The following is a 23501-nucleotide window of genomic DNA, read 5'->3' as shown; positions in this document are numbered from 1 at the left end:
ATTGAGTTTATTAATTTATTTAAGTTTATTAACAATTAAAACTAAAGAATCGAGTCGTTTCAGCTCATTTGAAACAAGTAGTTTGAACAGCAAACGTAATTTTTGTTGAGTGTACCTTAAAAGCATGTAGCAAATCCAAAGAACCCTTTTTCTCAGTGAGCAGTTCACTCTGCAGTCAGTCATCGCTGCTGTGTTTGTGTTCATATTTTTGAGTCGAGGCTGCAGTAGAAGTCTGTCTGTCTGCGGTGCTGGAGCACAGGCATGTCCCTCCTGATGTCCCGTAGCTTCTGCAGGTTAATGTGAGCCAGTGTGACGCCCTCCTGGGTCCCACCGCAGTCCCCCAACACCTCACCCCACGGGTCCACTGCCAGAGCGTGACCGTATGACACCCGTTTTGAGTGATGCGATCCCACCTGCGCCGCCGCTAGCACGAAACACTGCGTCTCCACCGCCCGAGCACGCAGGAGAACCTAGATTAGCATATTAGTCAGCAATCTACACAAGGAACTACTATAGCAATTTATAGTGAAATACTACAGTGTTTTTCAACAGTACAATTGACCGTACTCTTCACCAGTGAGCGGACACAGCCACCAGAATCAGTCTGGCTCGAGACTACCGCTCTAATTCATTTTCATTGATATTTAGACGTTAAAGGGTCACGAAACACCAAAACACATGTTTTGAGCTGTTGACAGTCTTATGTGTCCCACGCTGCTAAAAACACTATTAGGACACATATACGATTGTGGTGACGTGTTTGTGACTGTAATACTGTTTCCGGGTCCAAGCCGCCATTAATTTGAGTGGAGAAATCATTCGTTTATGATCACGTTTTATTCCTATCACACATTAAAGTTAATTTTATATAAAGTCATAGTGTACACGACAATCTCTGGGCTTGCTGCATAACAAATACCAAAAATTTAACAATTTATAAAACACTGAATCACTTTCTGGCCATCGGATATTAGGCATGGACATATATATTGCGATCGTGATTTTTGAAAGCATTAAATCGCTTTGTAAACGTTTATTATTACCATTTCATGAGTCTCCCCATTCAGTTGAATAGAGCGCTATGACCCAGAAGCCGCTTCGCGTGACGTCACACTTAACAAGCGTATATCTTACTAAAGAGCAAAAATTAGTTGTTATTTCGGGGAAATTTGTTCTTCCGGTTTAAAAAGAAAATTTGAAGCTGCGTCACGGCGATGAGATCATGGTGTGTATTTCAGTGTGGAGGCTGGCTGTCTGTACCAGCAAATACATCGTGACGTCTTTGAGCTTTCATTATTAATTCATGAGAAAGACTTTGGTTGAACCAATCAGTGCGCTCTGTTGTGTATGAGGCGCAACTACATTAATATGCATGATAGCTTCGAAGGCTGTTTTTACCTGTTACAGCGATCAGACGGCAGAGAGACGCCACGATGTGTTGCCAAAACAAGTGGAAGAAGAAGAATTGTTTGGAGACACGAGTCGTCAGAGTTGCGTTTATAAATGTGCCGAAACAAAAGTTTTGTTTCCATTTCCCCGCTATGAGAGCACAGCTCTCGTGTGGACCCAAGCGGTTGGATTACAGTGGTCTGCTAACACGCGACAAAAATACATTTGTAAGGAACATTTTTTTTTTACCCGAGAGAATCTGGAAATGGTGAAATCCGAATTTGCCGCTCGTCTTTTTTTTTTAAAAAAAGACACGGTTCCAGTTGGTGTTGATTGTCCTGTCTCTACAGATTTGGAAGTGTGTGTGTTCTTTGTTTATGTTTATTTAGAGGCAAAGTTAGTTTGTATCGTCAGCAGCACTCTTTCAGTTTTTTTAACCCTCTACCGCACGCATTATGATTAAACTGCAAAAAAAAAAATATTTGACTGTTTTTTTTTCTTAAAATGGCTTTACTTGAAGCGCTGTAAAAAAATTTTTTTAAATATATATATATATTTTAAGGTACTTTATGAAATGTTGCCATATGGCATCAACGTCCAACAGTGGATCTACCTGAGAAATTTCTAATTTAAAACTTTCCTTATAATTAGTCATTTTTTTGTTTGAAATAATTTAATTGGTGTTGCAGCATTATGAGCTTTAACACAGAACTTTTAAATGACACCTCATACATACTTTACCACAACTCATATTCCAACAGCTTTCATTCATTATATTCTATTTTGCTGAATATTATTGAAAACAATCATAATATTGTATTATCATACAACATAAAGTAAATATATTTTCTCCAGTAAATATTATAACAAATAAATAACAAGTCTAGTATATCCAGATGCATCAGAATAATGTAGCTACTAGCTAACAATGTATATATACACTATACTATGCCTGTCTTATCTGCATCTGAGCTAACTTACCTGAACTGTCTCTATCCAATGTCCAGTCTGCATCATTCTCATGGTCACTAAAACCCATCTCATCCTCACTTTCATCTGCAAGAAGAGCCAGTTCTGTCCTTTTCTTGTTTCACTTACCATAGAACATGGTGCTCGCTAATACACTGTTCCCTGTATTCATATCTATTCAAAAGTAGTATTGTCATTAAAACTAGATTTTATCCATAATGCAAATGTCATTAACACATGAATAATCAACATTATATTACTAGCATTCATGTTGTTATTGTTACAACTTAAAAGTTCACAGCTGACCTTGCTAGCTAGCTAACCTGTTGCAATATTTCATGTTCCACTATTGCACAGTGTTGCTATTTGGTAACACACACATTTGATCTAAAAAAAAAAATGAGTTGTGAATATGTCATCATAACTTACTGGAGGTTATGTTTCAGATTTTTTGTGGATCTAAAATAATTTGATCTTTTGTTTTTATTGACGTTTACATTTGCATTTAGCAACTACTCACAATAAATGCCAGTCTGTCAGAAATCACACTACAGAAAAACACTGCATGTCATGTGACTTAACCAAAGCACATCACTGGTTACTCTAAGGTCTTCTCTTTCCAACAAAAAAAAATATGTTGGTCTTAAGGAAATAGTGGCAGGGAAATGAACATGAGTATCATGTTACCATATGGTTACGCCGTGCAGTAGAGGGTTAAAGAAATGCCACAGTTAAATGACTGAAGTGACTAAGTTATTTAAAGCAATATCACTTCAATATTATGGACTTAAAATGCTTTCTTCAGTGTCTTTTTAAACGGTTGTACAACAGTTACATCTGTCTTCTGAACCTTGAAGTGAGGTAGGTGCCAGACTGATGTTTTTAGAACAGATGTAGCATGCTAACATTACAACAGAGACAATTAAGATGACAACAGTCCACTTTTTCAATGCAGTGCAGTATTTGTGGCAGGCACAATGGAGTATTTATTAGTTATTTTTGTTTATTTCAACAAACAGTGTTGGGATCCGCTTTAAATGCTGCTCTCAGAATCACCTACGACTATGTAATGAAACCCCCCTTTTCATGCAAACCCTTCCCTCTTTCGCTGTTGGACACTTCCACATAAACAGAGCAGGACTTTTTTCAAACTCGAGGTGTGAAAACACCCTGCTGAGACAAGGGGGTTTCATGGCCCTTTAATAACAGTTTGTTAAGCTTTTTTTGATGTTGCAAACTGATATTTTCTTATTATATTATTCTACTTTATATGTAGCCATGAACACACTTGTTTGCAGAGCAAGCAGTTTGACTGTTTATCCTTCCTAGTTATTTCTCCCATAAGCGTCTGAATGGGAAGTTCTAAAACAATCACAAAACCGAGCGCACTTCTACACTGCCAAATAAGGTCAATAGTGCAGTACTTTAATTATTCTGTAGTTTAGATTCCATAGTTGCTATAGTAACAGAACAACTATAGACCCTCTTAAGAGATGTAAACAATAACAATGGTCCTAACATATGCGCTAGCACGAAATGTTAAAATTTAATTAGCACATTAGCACTACAGTAATTTATAGTTAAATAATACGGTGTATTTAAAACATACTATAGTTTGTTGTGGTGATTCTGTTGCTATCATTATAACAATTATAGACCATTTTGAGGGAACTGAAGCAAGTAGGTCACATGATATAATGGCGAATGTAGTGCGTCTCAATTCCATATGTCCTGTTTTACAACGCTAGCATGAAACACTGCAAAAAAAAAACAAGCATGCGAGGCGAGTAGCATGTCTGAATTCATAGTATTGGAAAAACAGTATTCGAGAAGTACCCGGATGGCCTACTACCCATGACGCAATGCGATAGAATTCATGAATGGGAGTGAAACGACATAGCTGACGTGAGCAGGTCACATGATGTAATGGCAGATATAGTACGTCCAAATTCCATTCATTATATATAGGACACACTTTTCTATTGCTGTGTTCACACCAGACGCGGAACGCACAGATATATCGCGCTATTCGCTCATAAATTGCCGCGCGAACATTTGAGTTTACTCGCTTCTTTCACACATCAAATCTGCTTCATTCGCGTGTCAAATTCACTTCAGAACAGACGCGGATTCGCATGATGGGCAGGGCTTCTGTCTGCCCGGTGACTCTAGCTTTATAGCTAAATGGCTAGAATGGATTTTATGAAGAAAATAACAGTGTTTATGTGCTTTATGAAGACTGAAAAACAGCGATGATACGTTTAGGGTCCTGTCTGAGTCCACCCCATCCTTTCAGAGGTGCATCCAGCTCTGTGAGCTCATAAACTTCTCCAGAAACTGAACCTAAAAGACGGAGACTTTCAGCGGTGCTTCTGACTAAGCCAAGCCCAGTTTGATGACTTGTTGTCAGTGTCGCCTGGAGGATTTCCCCCGGGACACAATCAACAGGTTTTACGTCACAATCACGCCCCCATAAGAGCAAGCTTCTGATTGGTTAACGTGGCGCGTTTGTTTGCTGAAGTTCAGATTTTCAAACTTGAGAGATTTGCGCGAAACGCTCGTTAAGCGCATCAAACGCGCAAAACGCTCAATTCACCCCGCGCCATTCGCGCGTATCGCACTATTCGCACCGCGCCATTTGCACAAGTCGCGTCATTCGCGTGTATTGCGCCGCAGGATGTCTATTCGGGCGTTTGCATTGACTTAACATGTAAATCACTCGAGCTTGACGCGCGTTCAGCATCTGGTGTGAACACAGCATAAGAGTCAACTCAGATTCAAATGTAGTATCTACTTGAGTAGTAGGCGACTGTTTTACCACATTGCTGACGTGTTAACAAACTGTTCACATTCATGATTGTTTTGTTGAAAATTGTATAGTATTTCACTCAAAATAGCTGATATTACTGACCTCCCAATGTGCGGTTCCTGTGGCCACAGTGAAGGCTGATGGGTAAGTAAGGATTTCGGCTCCGTGTCTCTGCAGCGCTGCCGACAGCTCAGGAAAACGTAAATCGTAGCAGACGCCGAGACCCACCTGTGAAACAGCAGCGGAGTGAGCACGTCGTCACATACACACTGATAGTGGTGTGAGTGTCTCTGTACCTTCCCGATGGGCGTCTGCACTGGAGGAACCAGACGAGGGCCAGGAATAGTGAAGGCGCTTTCTTTCAGAGAAACACCTTTACTGCTCAACTCCACGTCAAACAGATGAGTCTTCCTGTACACTGACACTATCTCACCTGAGCCCAGCAACACACACATGAACACAGACAAATACTTAAACGCAAACACAAACGTACAAAAACTTTCGCGCGCACACACACACACGCAAACACACACTTGCGCGCACACACACAATTGCCATCACACATGCCCACAAATGTACACAAACACACACAAACTTGCCAACACACACACTCACGAAACAAGCATATACACACAAATATACAAAAACAAAAACATACACGCAATAAACATATAAACACACAAATTGTGCGCACACACACACACACACACACACAAACAAACACAACTGCAAACACACATGCCCATAAATGTACACAAATACAAACAATACACACACAAATGAAACTAACACGCTCACAAAACATGCACACACATAAAACAAACACACACAAATGTACACACACACTCAAAACAAATACAAAAAGACGAACACACAAATACGGGGCGAAGCAGTGGCGCAGTAGGTAGTGCTGTCGCCTCACAGCAAGAAAGTCGCTGGGTCGCTGGTTCGAGCCTCGGCTCAGTTGCCGTTTCTGTGTGGAGTTTGCATGTTCTCCCTGCCTTCGCGTGGGTTTCCTCCGGGTGCTCCGGTTTCCCCCACAGTCCAAACACATGTGGTACAGGTGAATTGGGTAGGCTAAATTGTCCGTAATGTATGAGTATGTGTGTGAATGTTTGTGGATGTTTCCCAGAGATGGGTTGCAGCTGGAAGGGCATCCGCTGCGTAAAAACTTGCTGGATAAGTTGGCGGTTCATTCCGCTGTGGCAACCCTGGATTAATAAAGGGACTAAGCGGACAAGAATATAAATTAATGGATGAATGAATGAAGTTGGCGGTTTATTCCACTGTGGTGACCCCGGATAATTAAAGGGACTAAGCCGAAAGGAAAATGAATGAATGAACACACAAATACACAAATCGCAAACATACATGCACACAAACACACACAAAACAAACACATAAAATATATATATATATATATATATTCTAAGTACCTTGTCCATTAATGATAATGTGGCTGTTATAAATGCGTCGGTCTGTTTTCCAGTCGTGTCCTTGCTCATGAAATCCACCCAGAGACAGCCACACATCCAGCTTCCTTAAAGACAGACATCAGCCGCCATTTATAACTCATGCTGTATGTTCCGAATCCCCACAGCAGTAGCTACGTTTCCATCCAAAGATGGGAATTAAATTTAAGCACAAAACTGGAATTTCACATAAAAGATTTCCAAATAAAGCAGCGCTTCTACACAATGAGTGAAAGAGTACATAACCGTCACTTCCTGATAAACTGGAGCCAAATATCAGACAGAAAAACATTGTTTCGTGCAGTAGGAGAAGCCACTGTGAGCCTTTTGTCTTCTTTAATAAGTGAATAGCACCTCAGAAGACGAAATGCAATGAATGCTGTCTGGTTTCTGTTGTAGTTCATGCACATTTTGTCTTATTGGATAAAAAGTTTTTGGATGTGATCCAAGTTCTGTGAAGAGATGATGCCATCCATAGATGACTTCTAGAGGTATCCATAATCTTGGACCAGGCCGTATTCTGAGCAGATGCTGTGGTGGTCATGGAGCAGTGGAGAGCATGAGACTGATTTCTGAAAGACCCCAGTGACAGACGAGTCTCTGCACTGATCCTCTGGGCCAGCATAAACACCCGCTGGTGACCTACTCACACCTGCAGCTTCTCCACGATGAATGTCAAGTAGGCTTGGGCTGTATCCAAATTTTGATACAGTCAAACCTCCTCCCTATTTTACATCGGTATCCGGTATTACCGTGCATAATAAAAAAAATATGACATAAGGCTCAGACAGCGTCACCAAACTGTTGGCTTGTGCCTAAACCATTCGGAAACTAAATACCGTGTATGCGACCTTAGGTTCGCGGTCACCTGTTTGTCTTGTTTACACACACACACACACACACAAATGCACGCACGCACACACACAAACACACACGCACGCACACAGACACAAACACACACACATACACACACATACAAAACTAAAGCTCATTCTGAAAATGTAGTCCTGCGGACGTTTCTGGAGACAGTGGAAAACGTCCCGGCGGGTACGTACGGCCACGGTTATTTTTTTCAAGCGAATGCTAAGGGGCGGTGTGACGCCATTCCCTATCGCGCTTGCCTGCCGGCCGACCGCTTACCTCCTTGTGGAGGGCTTCCCCGCTGCAACCCGTTTGTCCACTCAGCTCACCGTGTACGTCGGCAGGCTCGAGATGCGGAGAGGAGTCGACCACGGCGATCGGTTTCGAGTCCGGGGAACAGCGGTTCCAGCAATCAGGTAAGACAAAAAACAGAATCCCAAAAATTAAGTGAACGAGTTTCGTGACAGGGTGAGAACGCGGCGAAATCCGAAAACACGGTAGAAAAAAAAAATCGGGGCTTTTATTTTTTTGGACGGCTTTTTGTAAACTGTCGCTCGGGGTTTAGGGAAGCGAGCGGGCGGGTGGGTCGATCGGTAAAATTGGTTGGGTTCAGGGAAGGAGGAGGGCAGGTCGGCCGATTGGCCGGTCGCGCAGACAATCATCCGGTCAGTCGGACAGCGGCCTCTGGCGGGTTCACGCGAGAACAGCACGGGCGAGAACTGCACTCGCGAGAGGCGTCTGAGACGCGAAAAAGCGCGCAACTCTCGCAGATTCGCAAAAATAAAAACTGCAGCCGTACGTACCTGTCGGGACGTATTCTGCGGTCTCCAGAAACGTCCGCGGGACTACGTTTCCACAATGAGCCCAGGTTGCACATACACACGCATACACACACAAACAGCATCAACGCTGATGCGCACGTGTTCGCTCGCTCGGAAGCAATATTGTTGGACTGCGCGCCCGCTCCTGTTCATATTACACCAGAGTTACCGACCGCTCCCGTGCTTTATTCGGAAATTCGGAATGCAGACCTCTAGTTCATATTTACCACGTCTCCCTTCACGTTTGGAAGACCAGGTCACTTGGTCTGCGACTCGCCATCTTACCTGACCTCTCTCTCTCTCCTCCACACTGTAAAAATAATCTTTAATATTTATTCCTTGTCTCCTATTTAAGTGCATTGTTTTTATGACGATATAACGGTATTGACACTGACATTTTTGCTATTTTTAGATACCGTGGTATACCATATTACCGTCTTACCACCCAAGCCTAATGTCCAGTGTTCTCCAGCCTCCGGCACCTAGACTGCAGCTATGCACAAGACGCTTGGCCAAGAAGAAGGCTGGTTTCTCTCTAGGTTTTTCCCTTTACTTTCATCAATCACTTTTGTCACTGGCTTGCTTATTTTGGGACTGGTGGAGCTGTGAATCGATGGATTTGCTCTTCAGTGTTTTCAGCATTAAAAATTAACTCACACTGAACTGAAGTAAACTGAACTTCAACTCCGAAAACTGGACCGACACTGTTTCAATTTACTAGATCTTCTATGTTCAGCTGCTTTGACACAATCTACATTGTAAAAGCGCTATGGAAATAAAGATGAATTGATATGCGTATTTTAAGATTTTTCTTTAAAAATATCCATTAAGCGCTTTTTAACCTCTTCGGACCTGAATTAAATTCCAAGTTTCAGAAAAATGTAAAAGTCAATTTTCCCTGTTCTTATAAATTTACCATCAATGAAACCCCATTAAAACAATACAAATGTCATTCATCTTTAATTGATTTTTTGTTTGTCCATTTCACCGGGCATAAGGTCAAAACAGTGATACCTTAAATAATAAACCAACATGACAAATTTACTTGATGTTTCTTCTGAAGGTTACAATCTTGAACAATAAAACATTTTAACTTAAATGTGCTACATACTGCATTGGATTAATAAGTTAAATTGTTCTCTCTGTATGGCTTCGGTAAATTAAAAACAAACTCCAGAAACAGTTTAATAAGCTCATTTAATACTACATAAAATACCCCTAGAATCAGAAGGTCCATGATTGACCATAAATGGTTCGTGTCATGAATATAAATGAGCAGAACTTCTGACCAATCAGATGCTCTCGAGTGTCTCACATGCCCCGCCCCCTTCAAGACGATACTCATTTAATTTGATCTCAACACTCTCACTGGCAGAGCTGTGATTAAAAACAAAATGCTATTGGCTGTTTATCTATGTCCCAACCGCTCTTAGTTTTTCCAATTGAGATTACATCAAAAATCAAATAAAAAATGCACTTCATGGGACCTTTAATACAGTATTCTAAAATGTGTATAAAAATTTGTGGAAAATATGCGGCTCACCTGGCCAGGTGTGTGTATCTGCTGATAGTTTCTCCATCTAGACTCTCTGACAGTTGCAGCGTCTCCTCACGACTTGAGCCAATGTAATCAAAGCCCTCTGGCAGGAACACCATGCTAGCTCCGCCCACTTTGGCCTGCTCCACCAATCGCGTGCACGTTCTGAAGTTTGCTTCTTTGTCAGGGGTGGCAGTCATCTGACACACCGCGGCCACAGGAACCGATGATGACATCCTGTCAACACAAACATACTGGGATTACCATTTCTGCAGATTACAGTGTGAATATTTCATGCATGAATGATGGCACAGCCATATCACCCTGCAGCCCAAGACCGGTTACTCACTGAAGCTAAGCAGGACTGAGTCTGGACAGTACCTGAATGGGAGACCACATGGGAAAAAACTGGGTTGCTGTTGAAAGTAGTGTTAGAAAGACCAGCAGGGGGCGCCCAACCGGCAGTCTGTGGGAGTCCTAATGCCCCAGTATAGTGAAGGAGACACTACACTGTCAGTGAGCGCCATCTTTCAGACGAGAAGTTAATCCGAGGTCCTGGCTCTCACAATCTGATGGCACTTCTCGTAAAGAGTAGGGTGTAACCCCAGTGTCCTGGCCAAATTCCCTCCACTGACCCTGACCCATCATGGCCTCCCAATCATTGCCATCCACCGAATTGCCTCTATCACTGTCTCTCCACTCCACCAATAGCTGGTTTGTGGTGAGTGCATTGGCATCGTTGTCCTGTGGCTGGCATTGCATCGTCCAAGTGGATGCTGCACACTGGTGGTGGTGTGGAGAGACCCCCCTCATGATTGTGAAGCGCTTTGGGTGCATGAATATGCATGATAATTGCGGTGTATAAATACACATTACTTACGATTTATTTGCTGACAAAAAGTACACCATGTGTAACCCCACCGGTCCTACACCACCCAACCCGCTCTAAGCTGGTATCAAACAGGCGACCTTCCGCATGGGAGTTCGTTGCTCTAACAAGGAAGCTAAAGACTATGGCCTCTGACATCTGTTGCTAGAGCACCTCTAGAGGTCAGAGAAGTGAGGTTTACCTGCACAGCACGTACTAGCTGGCCTCCGTTACACATGCAACTAATATTATGGAGAGATGGAGAATTTGTTCTTATCTAATAATAAGAACACAAATTTAATATTTTTATGATCATTTTGTTAAAAATAATTAAAATATTTAAGTAATTATTTTTTTGTAATCTTTTTATTTTTAAATAATTAAAAAAATTGCCTTCATAATTTGGAGATAATTATTATTTAGTATTTGGTATAGAAAAAGTAAAAATACATTTCACTACAGCTGTACTGTAAAACAGATCATACCAGACATGTACAAAGGAAGAAAATATATGTTATTCATAAAATAAAATGTTATGGTTAAAATAATACCTTAAAATAATATTTCATTAAATAATTATACATAATAATAAAACAAATTTAAACACTTTATCATATTAATTTAATATTCATTAATATTCATTGTGTGTGTGTGTGTGATCTTTATTTAAATGAAGAATGTATAATATACATACACATATATATACACTACCGGTCAAAAGTTTGGGGTCACTAGGATTTTTAAATGTTTTAAAATAAGCTACTCCTGCTCACCAAAGCTGCATTTATTTAATCAAAAATACAGTACAAATTGTACAATTGTGAAATGTTTTTGCAAAAACTGTTCAAAAGTAGTTTATCATTTTATTTAATAATTTATTCCAGTGATTTTAATGATGAATTTTCAGCTTCATTACTCCAGTCTTCAGAGTTACTCTATTATTAATTATTATTATTATTATTAATATTATCAATGGTAATAGTAATAAAAGCATTAATGACTGGAGTAAGACATTTATTTGAAACTACATACAATAAGAAAGCAGTTATATAAAATTTTAATTTTAACATTGTGTGTGCATGTTGCAACTTTTTAAAGTTCAACTTTTTTAATTGCTTCAATTAATTTGCAATTAAAAAATTTTTTGTAAATAAGTAAATGCTGCCTTGATGAACAGAATAATTTTCTTTAAAAAAATAAATGAATAACTGACCCCAAACTTTAGATATAGATCTTTTTATATTTGTATTAAATTGCATTTAAAAAAGTTACATGGTGGCGCAGTGGGTAGCATGATCGCTACACAGCAAGAAGGCATTTCTGTGTGGAGTTTGCATGTTCTCCCCGTGTTGGTGTGGGTTTCCTCCGGGTGCTCCTTTTTCCCCCATAGTCCAAACACATGCGCTATAGGGGAATTGAATAAGATGAATTGGACGTAGTGTATGTATGCGAGTGTGTATGGGTGTTTCCCAGTACTGGGTTGCAGCTGAAAGGGCATCCGCTGTGTAAAACATATGCTGGACAAGTTGGTGGTTCATTCCGCTGTGGTGAGCCCAGATTAATAAAGGGACTAAGCCGAAGGAAAAGTAATGAATTTACATTTGCGTATGTGAGATTTCAATAAAAATAAAATAAAGTTTATATTTTTAAATATTATGAGCAAGGAACGCTTCAACATCAATCCAAATAGGATAAGTATTGAAATAGTTTCATTAAAACGTTCACAAAAACAGCAAGAGGTGAATTGGGTAAGCTAAATTGTTCATAGTGTGTGTGTGTGTGTGTGTGTGTGTGTGTGTGTGTGTGTGTGTGTGTGTGTATGTGAGTGTGTATGGATGTTTCCCAGGGATGGGTTGCAGCTGTATCTGTATATCTCTAATGCACAAAAATAACAAAAGAAGTACAATCATACATTGAGGTAAAGTTGATTTTATATTGACACACTGATTCAGTGACAGCTCCTTACATTGTTTACCATGGTAAATATATTAATATATTATTTATATTTATTATTAATTATATATTTATATATCATAAATATATTCGGACTGAAATCACATGCAAGTACGACTTTAAAACAGCATTAGCACTATTTAACTGACAGTGAACAACGTACTTTGATGGCTGTTGGCTACTAATAGACTTCACTGTTTACAATTTGCAATTAATACTTTTTTTTTAAATTATATTATTAAGGAGAAAGTCTGAATGTGCGACTATAAAACCAACTTTACCTCAATCAATCATATTATTCAACACAGCCTTCTTTATGAACATTAATAAACAACAGACAGCATCTGAGATTACAATGTAAGCTTATGAAAGTGTTGTAAAGTACAGAACAACATCCACAATGCTAACCTGCTCTGTCCTCTCGACGCCCAAGCCAAAAGACCGACAGTAAACGCAGATGTTCGGTGTTTTACAGCAATGAACGAAAGCATCGGCAGAACTGTACAGCTCGCTTCACTTTCTGTCTGAACACACAGGCTGAACTTTGAGCTTATTTCTTCCACTCACAGGTGAATAGCTAACCTTACTGCTCACATATTAACAGCTCACTACATAATCTGTAGAATACTGAGGTAAATGAAAGTAAATAGTCAGTCTTTTCGCATTAAATTACAGTTAGTGCTGAGATGAAATGTGCGTGTGGTACAGAATAAACATACATATTACGAATGAAACTGTTTGTTTTCCCGGTGTGGGCGGGGTTTCGATGTAATGACGCTGCCTCTGATTGGATAGGCGTGTTGGTCGTTATAAATGTCTATGCGTGTTGGTAAGAAATTATCCTAATGCATTTTTTTACGTTTATCGTGGGTTAGCATTGTCATTTAGTTGTCAGTAGCCTTATTTAAATGTAAGCTAATCTCATTTAAAAAGCAAAGTAGATTGAACGTGGTCACGTGATTTGTTATACTTTTCTCAGCGCGGAGCAGGAAAGACCAATCACGAGAATGCGGTTGTAATCGCTGGTTGATATATTAGTGTAATTTTATTTATCTATTTGTTTATTTATTTATTTAAAAAAAATTATTTCCACCTGTTTCTTCAATTTAAATAAAAATGTATTGTTTTTATTTAAAATACTACAAACTCCTCCTTTACAGGAACAAATCTATATATCATACAAAGAAAATATAAAAATATCAAACGTGTATATATAGGTAGTGTATGTGTGTGTGTTTAAATCATAGACTGTAAAAAGGTTTACATACAGGACTTTTTTATTCAATGCTTTAACAACACTTACCAACATTTTTTTAATAATATATAAATTAATTTATTAATAAACAAAGACAAAAATAGTGTGAGCTGAAGTTTTAATAAATTTCTCACATTTCCCACAAGCTTAAAGCACTTTTTATTTAAAATGGCAATGATCGGTAATTTCAGTCAGGAGTGTTCGCAGTCAGCCGCTCATGTGACCCGCGCGGGGTCCTGACTCGTGCGGTTGTGTGCAGTTCATCATGGCGGCGAACAGCAGCAACAGCACGAGCGGTAAAAGCGGCGCAAAGCAGTCCACTCCGTCAGCCGAGCAGGTAAACGGGCCACCTGATGTATTACAGTGACGCATGAACACTTTATCTACACTTTTATCTACACTGCGACGTGACAAAACCCGAACTTAACCGCTTTAATAAACAACAAAGCCGGACCGCCCGCCGCCCCTCAGTCTCTACGACGGAGGTGTGCAGGTTTTATCGCAAAACATTGAATCAGTCTTAAATCAGATGCTCATGTACAGTTTTATATTTGTCTTGAGGCACTGCAGACTTAATATCAGGCAGATTATAGAGACTACAGATTCATAAAGCTGCTGATATTGTGCTGGTCGTCTCCACCCAGCTGCCTCTATATGGAAACCGCGTCGTGTGCATTTCTGTCACTATTCCTGTCATGGAGGAGAAGAAACCACGAGTGACACTATTGGAGTCATTACAGGAAGACTTAATTATTATAAATATAAAGGGTTGGTTTAATATAGTTGGATATACCACTAACTGTACTCAAAAAAATACTAATACTTTCCTTCTTAGACTTTACAGACCTGAAACTTGCCTATAGCACTTATTCATTGTTGCTCTTGGTTGTGTAAATTGCTTCCTTGTCCTCATTTGTAAGTCGCTTTGGATAAAAGCGTCTGCTAAATGACTAAATGTAAATGTTCAAGCACATATGAAAATGTTGTTATTAATTAGTTGTTAATGTTTAGGACGCAAGTAAACCACCTATGTTGTCTTCCACCTATTTGATGCACATTTTGAAATTACACAAAACATGGTTAATGGAAACGGCAATATGCGCTTAAAATAAAAAAATATATGCACAAACTTTCTATCCGGTAAAAAATAGCTACGATGGAAACACTTTTACCAAATAAATTCCAGCCTGCGCTTAAAAAGTCATGTGATTTTGATATTGGAAAAAAGTACATTGCGATATTTTGATTTCCTGCAATTTTTATATTGCGATATTTCACCAGATAACTTTGAACACTTTAAAAATGAATTAATTTATCTTTGAATAGAACAATTTTGCAATAGATTTATTTTGTGTGTGTATATATATATATATATATATATATATATATATATATATATATATATATATATATATATATATATGCATGCATTTGATTTTTTTTATTATGTTTAATTTAGAACAAATATTTATATGATACAAATGTATATAAAAGTTTAAACATCATTGTAACAAGATAGTTTTGTTTCTTTCAGATATACATAATAAACATACATAATACACACATTGTCACAATTTTTTTTTTTTTTTAGAATGTGATTAATCACAATTCATCTTTGCTCAACACTAGTAATAGGTGGTCATACTAAATTATATTGAACCTCAGTGAGGACTTCATGCTTTTATCAGCAGCAGGGTGGATTACTGTAACCGTCTCCTCACTGGCCTTCCCAAAAAGAAAGTCAGACAGTTGCAGCTCATCCACAATGCAGCAGCCAGGATTCTGACCAGAAGCAGGAAATCAGAGCACATTACACCTGTCCTCAGGTCTCTACACTGGCTCCCAGTTACATTCAGAATAGATTTTTAAGCATTATTACTGGTCTATAAATCACTAAATGGCCTAGGAGCGCAATACATTACAGATATGCTCACTGAATACAAACAGATCACTCAAATCTTTAGGATCATATGAACTAGAAATTCCAAGAGTTCAGCCAAAGCAGGGTGAATCCGCCTTCAGTGACTAACAGCGCCTCCTGCTGCTATAATCAGCTTCCAGAAATGATCAGATGTGCTCCAACATTAGGCACGTTTAAATCAAGACTGATAACACATCTGTTTAGCTGTGCCTTTACTGAATGAGCACTGTGCTGCGTCCCACAGATCACACTATTATGTTTTTCTTTTCTTTTTTATTATTTTATAACCTGTTTTACATGTTTTTATCTGTTTTTATATGATTTACATGACCGTGTCTCCTTTATTCCTGTTTATGTAAAGCACTTTGAACTGCCACTGTCTATGAAATGTGCTATATAAATAAACTTGCCTTGCCTAAAGTTGAATAAACTGATTAGAATTAAAAGTAGGAGAATTAAATCAAGCATTTTTTTCTTCCGAGTTATGCATGGAACAGAAACCTTTCTGTAGATAAGATATTTTAGATTGATGACTTTATAAAAAATAATAACTGTATTGTTTTGCATGACTCAGGTGGTGGCCACGTTCCAGAGGATGCGGCAGGAGCAGCGCAGCATGGCCTCCAAGGCTGCAGAGTTTGAGATGGAGATCAATGAACACAGGTCTGACCTGCTGGAAAAATACAACCTGCCCTTCTTTCACGCACCATTTCTGCTTTTACACAGTTATGTAGTTAATGTATGATAATAAGCGAAAGGGCTGCATGATATTGGAAATATCTGACATTGGGATATTTTGTTTGGCTGCGGTATACACTCACCGGCCACTTTATTAGGTACAACTGCTTGTTAAAAAAAAATTCTAATGAGCCAATCACAAGACAGCAGCTCAATGCATTTAGGCATGTAGACATGGTCAAGAGGATCTGCTGCAGTTCAAACCCAGCATCAGAATAGGGAAGAAAGGTGATTTAAGTGACTTTGAACATGGCGTGGTTGTTGGTGCCAGACGGGCTGATCTGATTATTTCAGAAACTGCTGATCTATATGGAAAATGTCCAGTGAGCGGCAGTTCTGTGGGCGCAAATGCCTTGTTGATGTCAGAGGAGAATGGCCAGACTGGTTCCAGCTGATAGAAAGGCAACAGTAACTCAAATAAGCACTCGCTACAACCACACCGGGTGCCACTCCTGTCAGCTAACAAGAGGAAACTGAGGCTACAATTCACACAGGCTTACCAAAACTGCACAATAGAAGAATGGAGAAACGTTGCCTGGTTTGATGAATCTCAATTTCTGCTGCAACATTCAGATGGTAGGGTGAGAATTTGGTGTTAACAACATGAAGGCATGGATCCATCCTGCCTTGTATCAATGGTTTACCCTGGTGGTGGTGTTCTAATGGTCCAACCCGGTACTAGTAAGTACCTACTAAGGTGTACCTAATAAAGTGGCCGGCGAGTGTATATTGTGATATCAATATAATTTTACCAAATGATTTGAACAGCTCTATTTGGAAAGATTTCAGTAATTTAGATTGGCAGTGATGGTCAAGTCTTTTCTGCAGTGCATCTGCATGCAATATAATAAATTATAAGCGTATGTAGGGTTGTAACGGTATGAATTTTTTACGGTATGATAACCGTCTAAAACAATACCACGGTTTGACGGTTTCGCGGTATACGGTATGTTACAAATGTTACAAAATAATAGAACAGTGAAGCAAATTTGACTTTTTCCAAATAATATATTTTCAGTTACTATAAACAACACCACTTACAATGAACAAATAAAAAAATAAGAAAATAATAAATAATGTGTCAAAGTCCAAATAAAGTCCAAATAAACATGGTGCAAATCCTCAGTAAAAAATAGATATAAATATTTACTATACTATAAATAGTTACATAACGAAACTAGATTCAATATGGAACATCCTTAGGTTTTATGTGCCAGCATGGATATGGTTGTCTGCAATGCAGACAAACAGCTGCACCTTCATTTGTGTCTTTTGAAAACAGCAAGAGCAGCAGTTCGTCTTTGCTGTGTCACTGTTTTGTCATGTTTCTGTGCTGCTGTGCATGCAAAAGGACTTAGTATGAGAATTATTTCATGCAAAACTTTTTTTTTTGCGTTTTATTTAGCTGCGCATAAATGTATGCCTATCTCTCATTCCGTGTTGTTCAAAAAGCTCAGTGTTGGTCCACAAACAAAAGCGAAACCTATGCTTATTGGTTGTGATTTAGCGAGTTTGAACCAATCTGGCCATGGAGGAGGGACAATGCATCAATGTATCATGTCTGGTTTGTCCGGAGACACAGTGACGAGCGTTTCTTTGTCAAATCAGCGTTGTCAAATTTTGATGACGTAACCGCACTGATTCCGGAGCCTCTGAAAGTCCGCGAATGTTATGTGACACAGCACTGGAAAGCTGAGATTCTCTTCTTTATGCCAATCTTTGAATTGTATGAATCGGATCAGCGGATCAAAAGTTATTAAACATTTAAGAGCAATACTTATTTTTAGCCGCGGGCGGCTGTCTCGGTCTTTAAGGGTTAAAACCGTTGATATGCAATTGTTCATGGTATGATAATCGTGCACGTTCAAATCGTGGTAGACCGTCATACCGGTATATTGTTACAACCCTAAGCGTATGTAAATAAGACAGAGCATAAATAAATGAATAAACAGTGCTTTATGGCATTCTGGGGAGTCTTAACCGTATTCAAATACAGAAATGGAACAGTATATTAGAAGGTAAAATAACATGGTCATTATTGTACTGCAATAATATTCATGTTTAAATTTTTAATAAATAATCTAATTCTGCGTTGTCATTATTGCACATATCAATGCTCAAACAATATATTGCTCAGCCCTAATGAGTGAAATAAAGTGACAATGAGCGATATGTAGTGAACGATATGACTAAAATCTCATATCACAATATTCGTCCTCTCATATCCTGACAACTATATACAGTAGTCAACATTTGAAGTGGTTCGAAAACCTTTCTTCTTCATTCTTCTCATAGGACAAGTTTGACAAACATTTTATGATCCAAATGTTGACTACTGTATATTAGGGTTGAGTCCATAGACGATGCCACTGTCCATCGTCAGTGACCGATAGAGATCACGATGCTGAGCCGGCATCGTGATCCTCCCTCCACCCCCGTTGCAGCAGCAGCAACCCGCTCTTGAAAAATACACACTCGGGCCACGTTTACACTAATACGTCTTAGTTAAAATGGCATCCACATCCACACTGGCGTTTCATCTAGCATTTCTGAACAGACTCCTTTCACACTATACTGCTGAAAACGCACATCACGTGACCACACACAAACACACAAACACTCTGTCATGCACTGCAGCATATGCGCACGTCTGAGCTTTTGCAGTCAGTGGGAGCGTTGAGCACAAAACCCCAGAGAGCAGTGCACGCCGGACAGTTTATCAAGGATGTATCGCTGGATGGCGACTTACTTGACTTCATTTTTATTAGTTGTTAATCGAGATATTTAAAGGGCCATGAAACCCCCTCGTTTCAGCAGTGTGTTTTCACACCTCTACGTTGGAAAAAGTCAGAAAAGTGGGCGTGTCCAGCTCTGTTTGGGGGGGAGTGTCGGAGGAAGAAAAGCGGCTTGGTGTGGGAGTGTCTATTTGGGCGCGCTGAATTTCAGAGTCAAAACACACAACCACAGCGGACAAAGTGACGGTGTTTACATGGACATCTGTAGTCGAATTATTTGCCAAATTATTAAATGTTGGACTTTAACGGCAGTTTGGCTCTTTCATTCAGGGAATCCATTAATGTCCCTCCCGACAAACGTGATATTTGATTCGAGGAACTGCTCTAAGCGTGTATTTTTCATGCAATGTTTGATACCGCACGGCGAATGAGAGAAAAAAAAAACCTCAGCATTTCCCGGAAACTTAGATGCACACGGCAGGTAGCGTCAGAAAGCCGCGTGTGTTATTCCGGTCACAAAGTCCACCACGAGGTTATAGTTTGGTTGTAACTGTTAGTGCTAACTTGTTTACACTCGTTGCAATAGTTTGTTTGATATGAATAAAATACGAACTGAATAAACAAAGAGCACTGGTCGCTCACTTACCAAATCTGTAGAGACAGGACAATCACCAGCAACTAGAGCCGCGTCTTTATTTAGAGGAGACTACAAGCGAATCTGGATTTCAGCGTTTGCAGATGAGAACAGCTCTCAGGTAAACAATAATCCTCCTTAGACACGTAAGTTATTGTTGTCGAGCGTCGCGTACACTGTTAATCCACACGTGACTCCAGCTGCGCTCTCACAGAGAGAAAATGAAAACGAAACTTAACTGCAGCAAACTATAAAAGCAACACTTCACGCTTGTTTTGCCAACACAACGTGGCGTCTCTGTCGTCTACACTCTGACAGTAATGAATATTAATGAAGTTGCACAATAGAGCGTGCTGATTGGTTTGAACCAAGCTTTACTCATGCATTAATGCATCACACTGTAAGACGTAATAAGACTCACTCTGGCACAGACGCCCAGTCTGCACGCTGGAATACACGCTATTATGTCATGACCGTGACGCAGCTTCAAAAATTCGTTTCAAACAGGAAGTACAAATTTGCTTGAAATAATGCAAAAACAACCAATTTACACTTTTTAGTGAAATATAGGTGTCCTAATAGTGTTTTTAGCAGTGCGGGACACATATACGACTGTCAACAGCTCAAAAAATGTGTTTTGGTGTTTCGTGACCCTTTAATCAATCTTGTCTCTGTCTAATGACCCTTTGGTCTTTTGAATCTATCAGGTAACGTGTCACACTGCTTTCGGTTTCACGCTTGTACTTAGTCATTTTAGTGAATACCTCAGATACTGTTGGTTGTGCACCTTTTTTTACCAACCAAGTTTGTTGTTATTATCTAATTAATTAATTATTCATACGTTGCCTATGACGACGATGCCCTCGTCCATGGCCATTTTTCACATTATACATCTCACAATGCCAAATTGGTCAACGTCGCCCAATTCCACTGTATATCACGATATACTACAATGTACAGATGAATTGTTCACCACAAAACTAGCAGTGTGAGCTAACAAAATCAACAGGGTTTGTTTTGATCTCGTGTGTACTTCAATGTAAGAGAGGGTATTAATATGCAGTTGCTATGGAAGCCCTCAGCATGATGTCATCAGAGAAGGAAGCCTTGAAGCAGATGCTCAGACTCTGATTGAAAATCAGAACAAACACTTTTTTTCCCCCAGTAAATTAACTTAATTATTCACCCTAAAAATAACAATGTGCGCCAGCAACATAAACATTGTAAATTTTAATTTAATGCAGACATCAAGCTTTCATTTTTATATATTGTGCAACCCTAATTTTCATGGCATCTGTGATTCGTATCACACATTATAATGAATAATAACGTTTAAAGCACTAATACTTACACTTTGAAGCTGTTCTTGAATAACAGACTCTTCCTCTTCTAACACATTGACTTCCTGTTTTGCAGCCTCGTCATCGACACACTAAAGGAAGTAGACCCCTCACGCAAGTGCTTTCGTTTAGTTGGTGGTGTACTTGTAGAGAGAACCGTCAAAGAAGTCCTGCCTGCGCTAGAAAACAACAAAGAACAGGTACAAAACGTCAGCTGGACTCACAGATAGTTTCTCTGTGCATTATATGTGATCATTACTAATGCTGTGAAACAATTCATCATGATTTAATGCAGGGGTCACCAATCTCGGTCCTGGAGGGCCGGTGTCCCTGCAGGGTTTAGCTCCAACTTGCTTCAACACACCTGCCTGGATATTTCAAGTATGCATAGTAAGACCTTGATTAGCTGTTCAGGTGTGTTTGATTAGGGTTGGAGGTAAGATCTGCAGGACACCGGCCCTCCAGGAACGAGTTTGGTGACCCCTGATTTAATGCATCCAGAATAAAAGTTTTCTATGTTTATATTGTTTATAAATGCATATGCAGCATAAATGAGTACAACCCTCACAAATCTCTTTTACATTGTTACGACCCTTGATGGAAATATTCAATTCAGTTCAGCTTTATTTGTATAGCGCTTTTACAATGTAGATTGTGTCAAAGCAGCTTCACATAAACTGTCATAGTAACTGGAACAGGGTAGTTCAGTTTTTAGTGTTTAAGTTCAGTTCAGTTTAGCTCAGTTCAGTGTGGTTTAAAGTCATTACTGAGAGTCCAAGCACTGAAGAGCAAATTCATCGATGGGTAGCTCTACCAATCCTGAACCATGCGAGCCAGTGGCGACAGCGGAGAGGGAAAAAAAACTTCACCGATAGGAGAGTGAAGAAAAAAACCTTGAGAGAAGCAGACTGAGTTGGGCACGATCATTTTAATTTCTCCGCTGGCCAAAAGTCTTGTGCAAAGCTGCAGTCTCAGTGGTGGAGGCTGGAAGCTGGCCTCAGCGAAGACTCGTCTGTCCCTGGAGCGTCACTGGAATCAGACTCATGCTCTCCACTCCTCCATGACCAGCGCAGCCGCTGCTCAGGATACGGCCTGGTCCCGGATATGGAAACCTTGGAATCGTCTTGTTGCTGGTATAATATGTCTAGGAAATTAAAAGGAGTAACATTAAGATGACTAGTAGACTAAACTAATGGGAAAGGTGGCAAGAGAAACACAAAACAACAAGTTAGCACCGCTAAAGATTTATTGCTCTCATGTATACCATACCATATATTTACCAGGGCTCGAAATTAACCTTTTTTCTTGGTAGCACTGGTGGTCTTAACTTCAAAAATGTAGGCGCAAAAGACAAAATTTAGTCGCACCCACCAAAAATTATGAGCACAGTTACTACACGCTTTATATTAACCGATACTATTATAAATTAACACTCTAATCACAACTAACAAATAAACACAAATCTTCATGCACTCACCGGCCCTGCACACACTGCTAGACGTGAATGAGATGAACTGAATTAACAATAATAACTGTGCTGTTCTCACGGGTGGTGTCTGATATTGCACAGATAATATTGACATATAACTTATTATTTGCATACGTCATCTTAATAACAATAACGGTCTTTTCATGAGCTGCAATATTAGTTTAATCTCAGGGAACGCATGCTGTTTAGCGATGGTGAACACGGTGTCAGTCGCACACCGCATCACAGCATCGTGATGATTAAATGAAGGATTAAATAATGTTAGAACATCTCGTTCTTAAAATGACTGAATGTTCTACAAATTAAGCTGTGTAATAAAATGAAATGACGCAGGAAAAAGGTATTGAATACATGAAGAAAGGGAGGTGTAGAAAGGCAGTGAAAGCCCAGACAGCAGCTGAAATCTCTCAGCAGTTCTTCAGCAACCCTCTGCCCTTCACCAGTGTAAATGAATATTTGCTGCTTCAGTCCAACATCTACATTAGCAGGAGGATGAAGATGAAACCAGAGTGGACATTTCAGCAAGACAATGATCCAAAACACAGCCAAGGATTACAGCTCAAATGCTTTCAGAGAAAGAAAATCAAGCTGTAGAATGGCCCAGCCAATCACCTGATCTGAATCCAATAGAGCAGGGTTTTTCAAAGTCTAAGACAGTGGGCCTCCCTTTTGACACAACTTATCCATTGGCGCCCGCCTCCTCCCAAACG

At 39.6% G+C, this 23501-nt stretch overlaps 3 protein-coding genes across 6 annotated transcripts in view; 1 reads left to right on the top strand and 2 right to left on the bottom strand.

Moving 5' to 3' along the window:
• The window catches only part of actn3b (actinin alpha 3b), a 701279-nt gene that overhangs the window by 227161 nt on the left and 450617 nt on the right, over positions 1–23501 (bottom strand). The window lies entirely within an intron of this gene.
• Positions 2–21483, bottom strand: nit1 (nitrilase 1). Of its 2 annotated transcripts, none has more exons than XM_087259157.1 (6): positions 21314–21483; positions 9865–10095; positions 6604–6707; positions 5464–5600; positions 5270–5395; positions 2–470 (listed from the first exon to the last, which is right to left on the bottom strand). In XM_087259157.1, exons 2-6 carry the CDS (start codon positions 10092–10094, stop codon positions 201–203), a joined length of 867 nt encoding a protein of 288 aa, XP_087115283.1. In that variant the 5' UTR covers position 10095; positions 21314–21483; the 3' UTR covers positions 2–200.
• Positions 14190–23501, top strand: part of pfdn2 (prefoldin subunit 2) — a 207239-nt gene continuing 197927 nt past the window's right edge. The window contains exons 1-4 of one of the 3 annotated variants that reach the window (XR_015494574.1): positions 14190–14271; positions 16430–16518; positions 21379–21599; positions 21752–23083. Coding sequence is in view for 1 of the 3 variants with exons in the window: in NM_001045289.1 (NP_001038754.1) it covers positions 14200–14271; positions 16430–16518; positions 21379–21502 (285 nt within the window). In the remaining 2 variants the exon portion in view is untranslated. 3 annotated transcript variants of the gene reach the window in all.

The sequence above is a fragment of the Danio rerio genome, chromosome 7 (genome assembly GCF_052040795.2).
Source record: "Danio rerio strain M-AB ecotype USA chromosome 7, GRCz13ab, whole genome shotgun sequence".
Taxonomy (NCBI): Eukaryota; Metazoa; Chordata; class Actinopteri; order Cypriniformes; family Danionidae; genus Danio; species Danio rerio.
The sequence above is the reverse complement of the archived record's forward strand: the minus strand, read 5'-3'. Positions and strand labels throughout refer to the sequence as shown.

Excerpts from the sequence above, each read along its gene's own strand:
- nit1 (XM_087259157.1), bottom strand. The coding sequence starts at position 10,094 with ATGTCATCATCGGTTCCTGTGGCCGCGGTGTGTCAGATGACTGCCACC. Across the intron at positions 6,708-9,864 it reads AGATACACACACCTGGCCAG|GAAGCTGGATGTGTGGCTGT; the intron begins GTGAGCCGCATA and ends TCTGTCTTTAAG. Across the intron at positions 5,396-5,463 it reads TGCAGACGCCCATCGGGAAG|GTGGGTCTCGGCGTCTGCTA; the intron begins GTACAGAGACAC and ends GCTGTTTCACAG.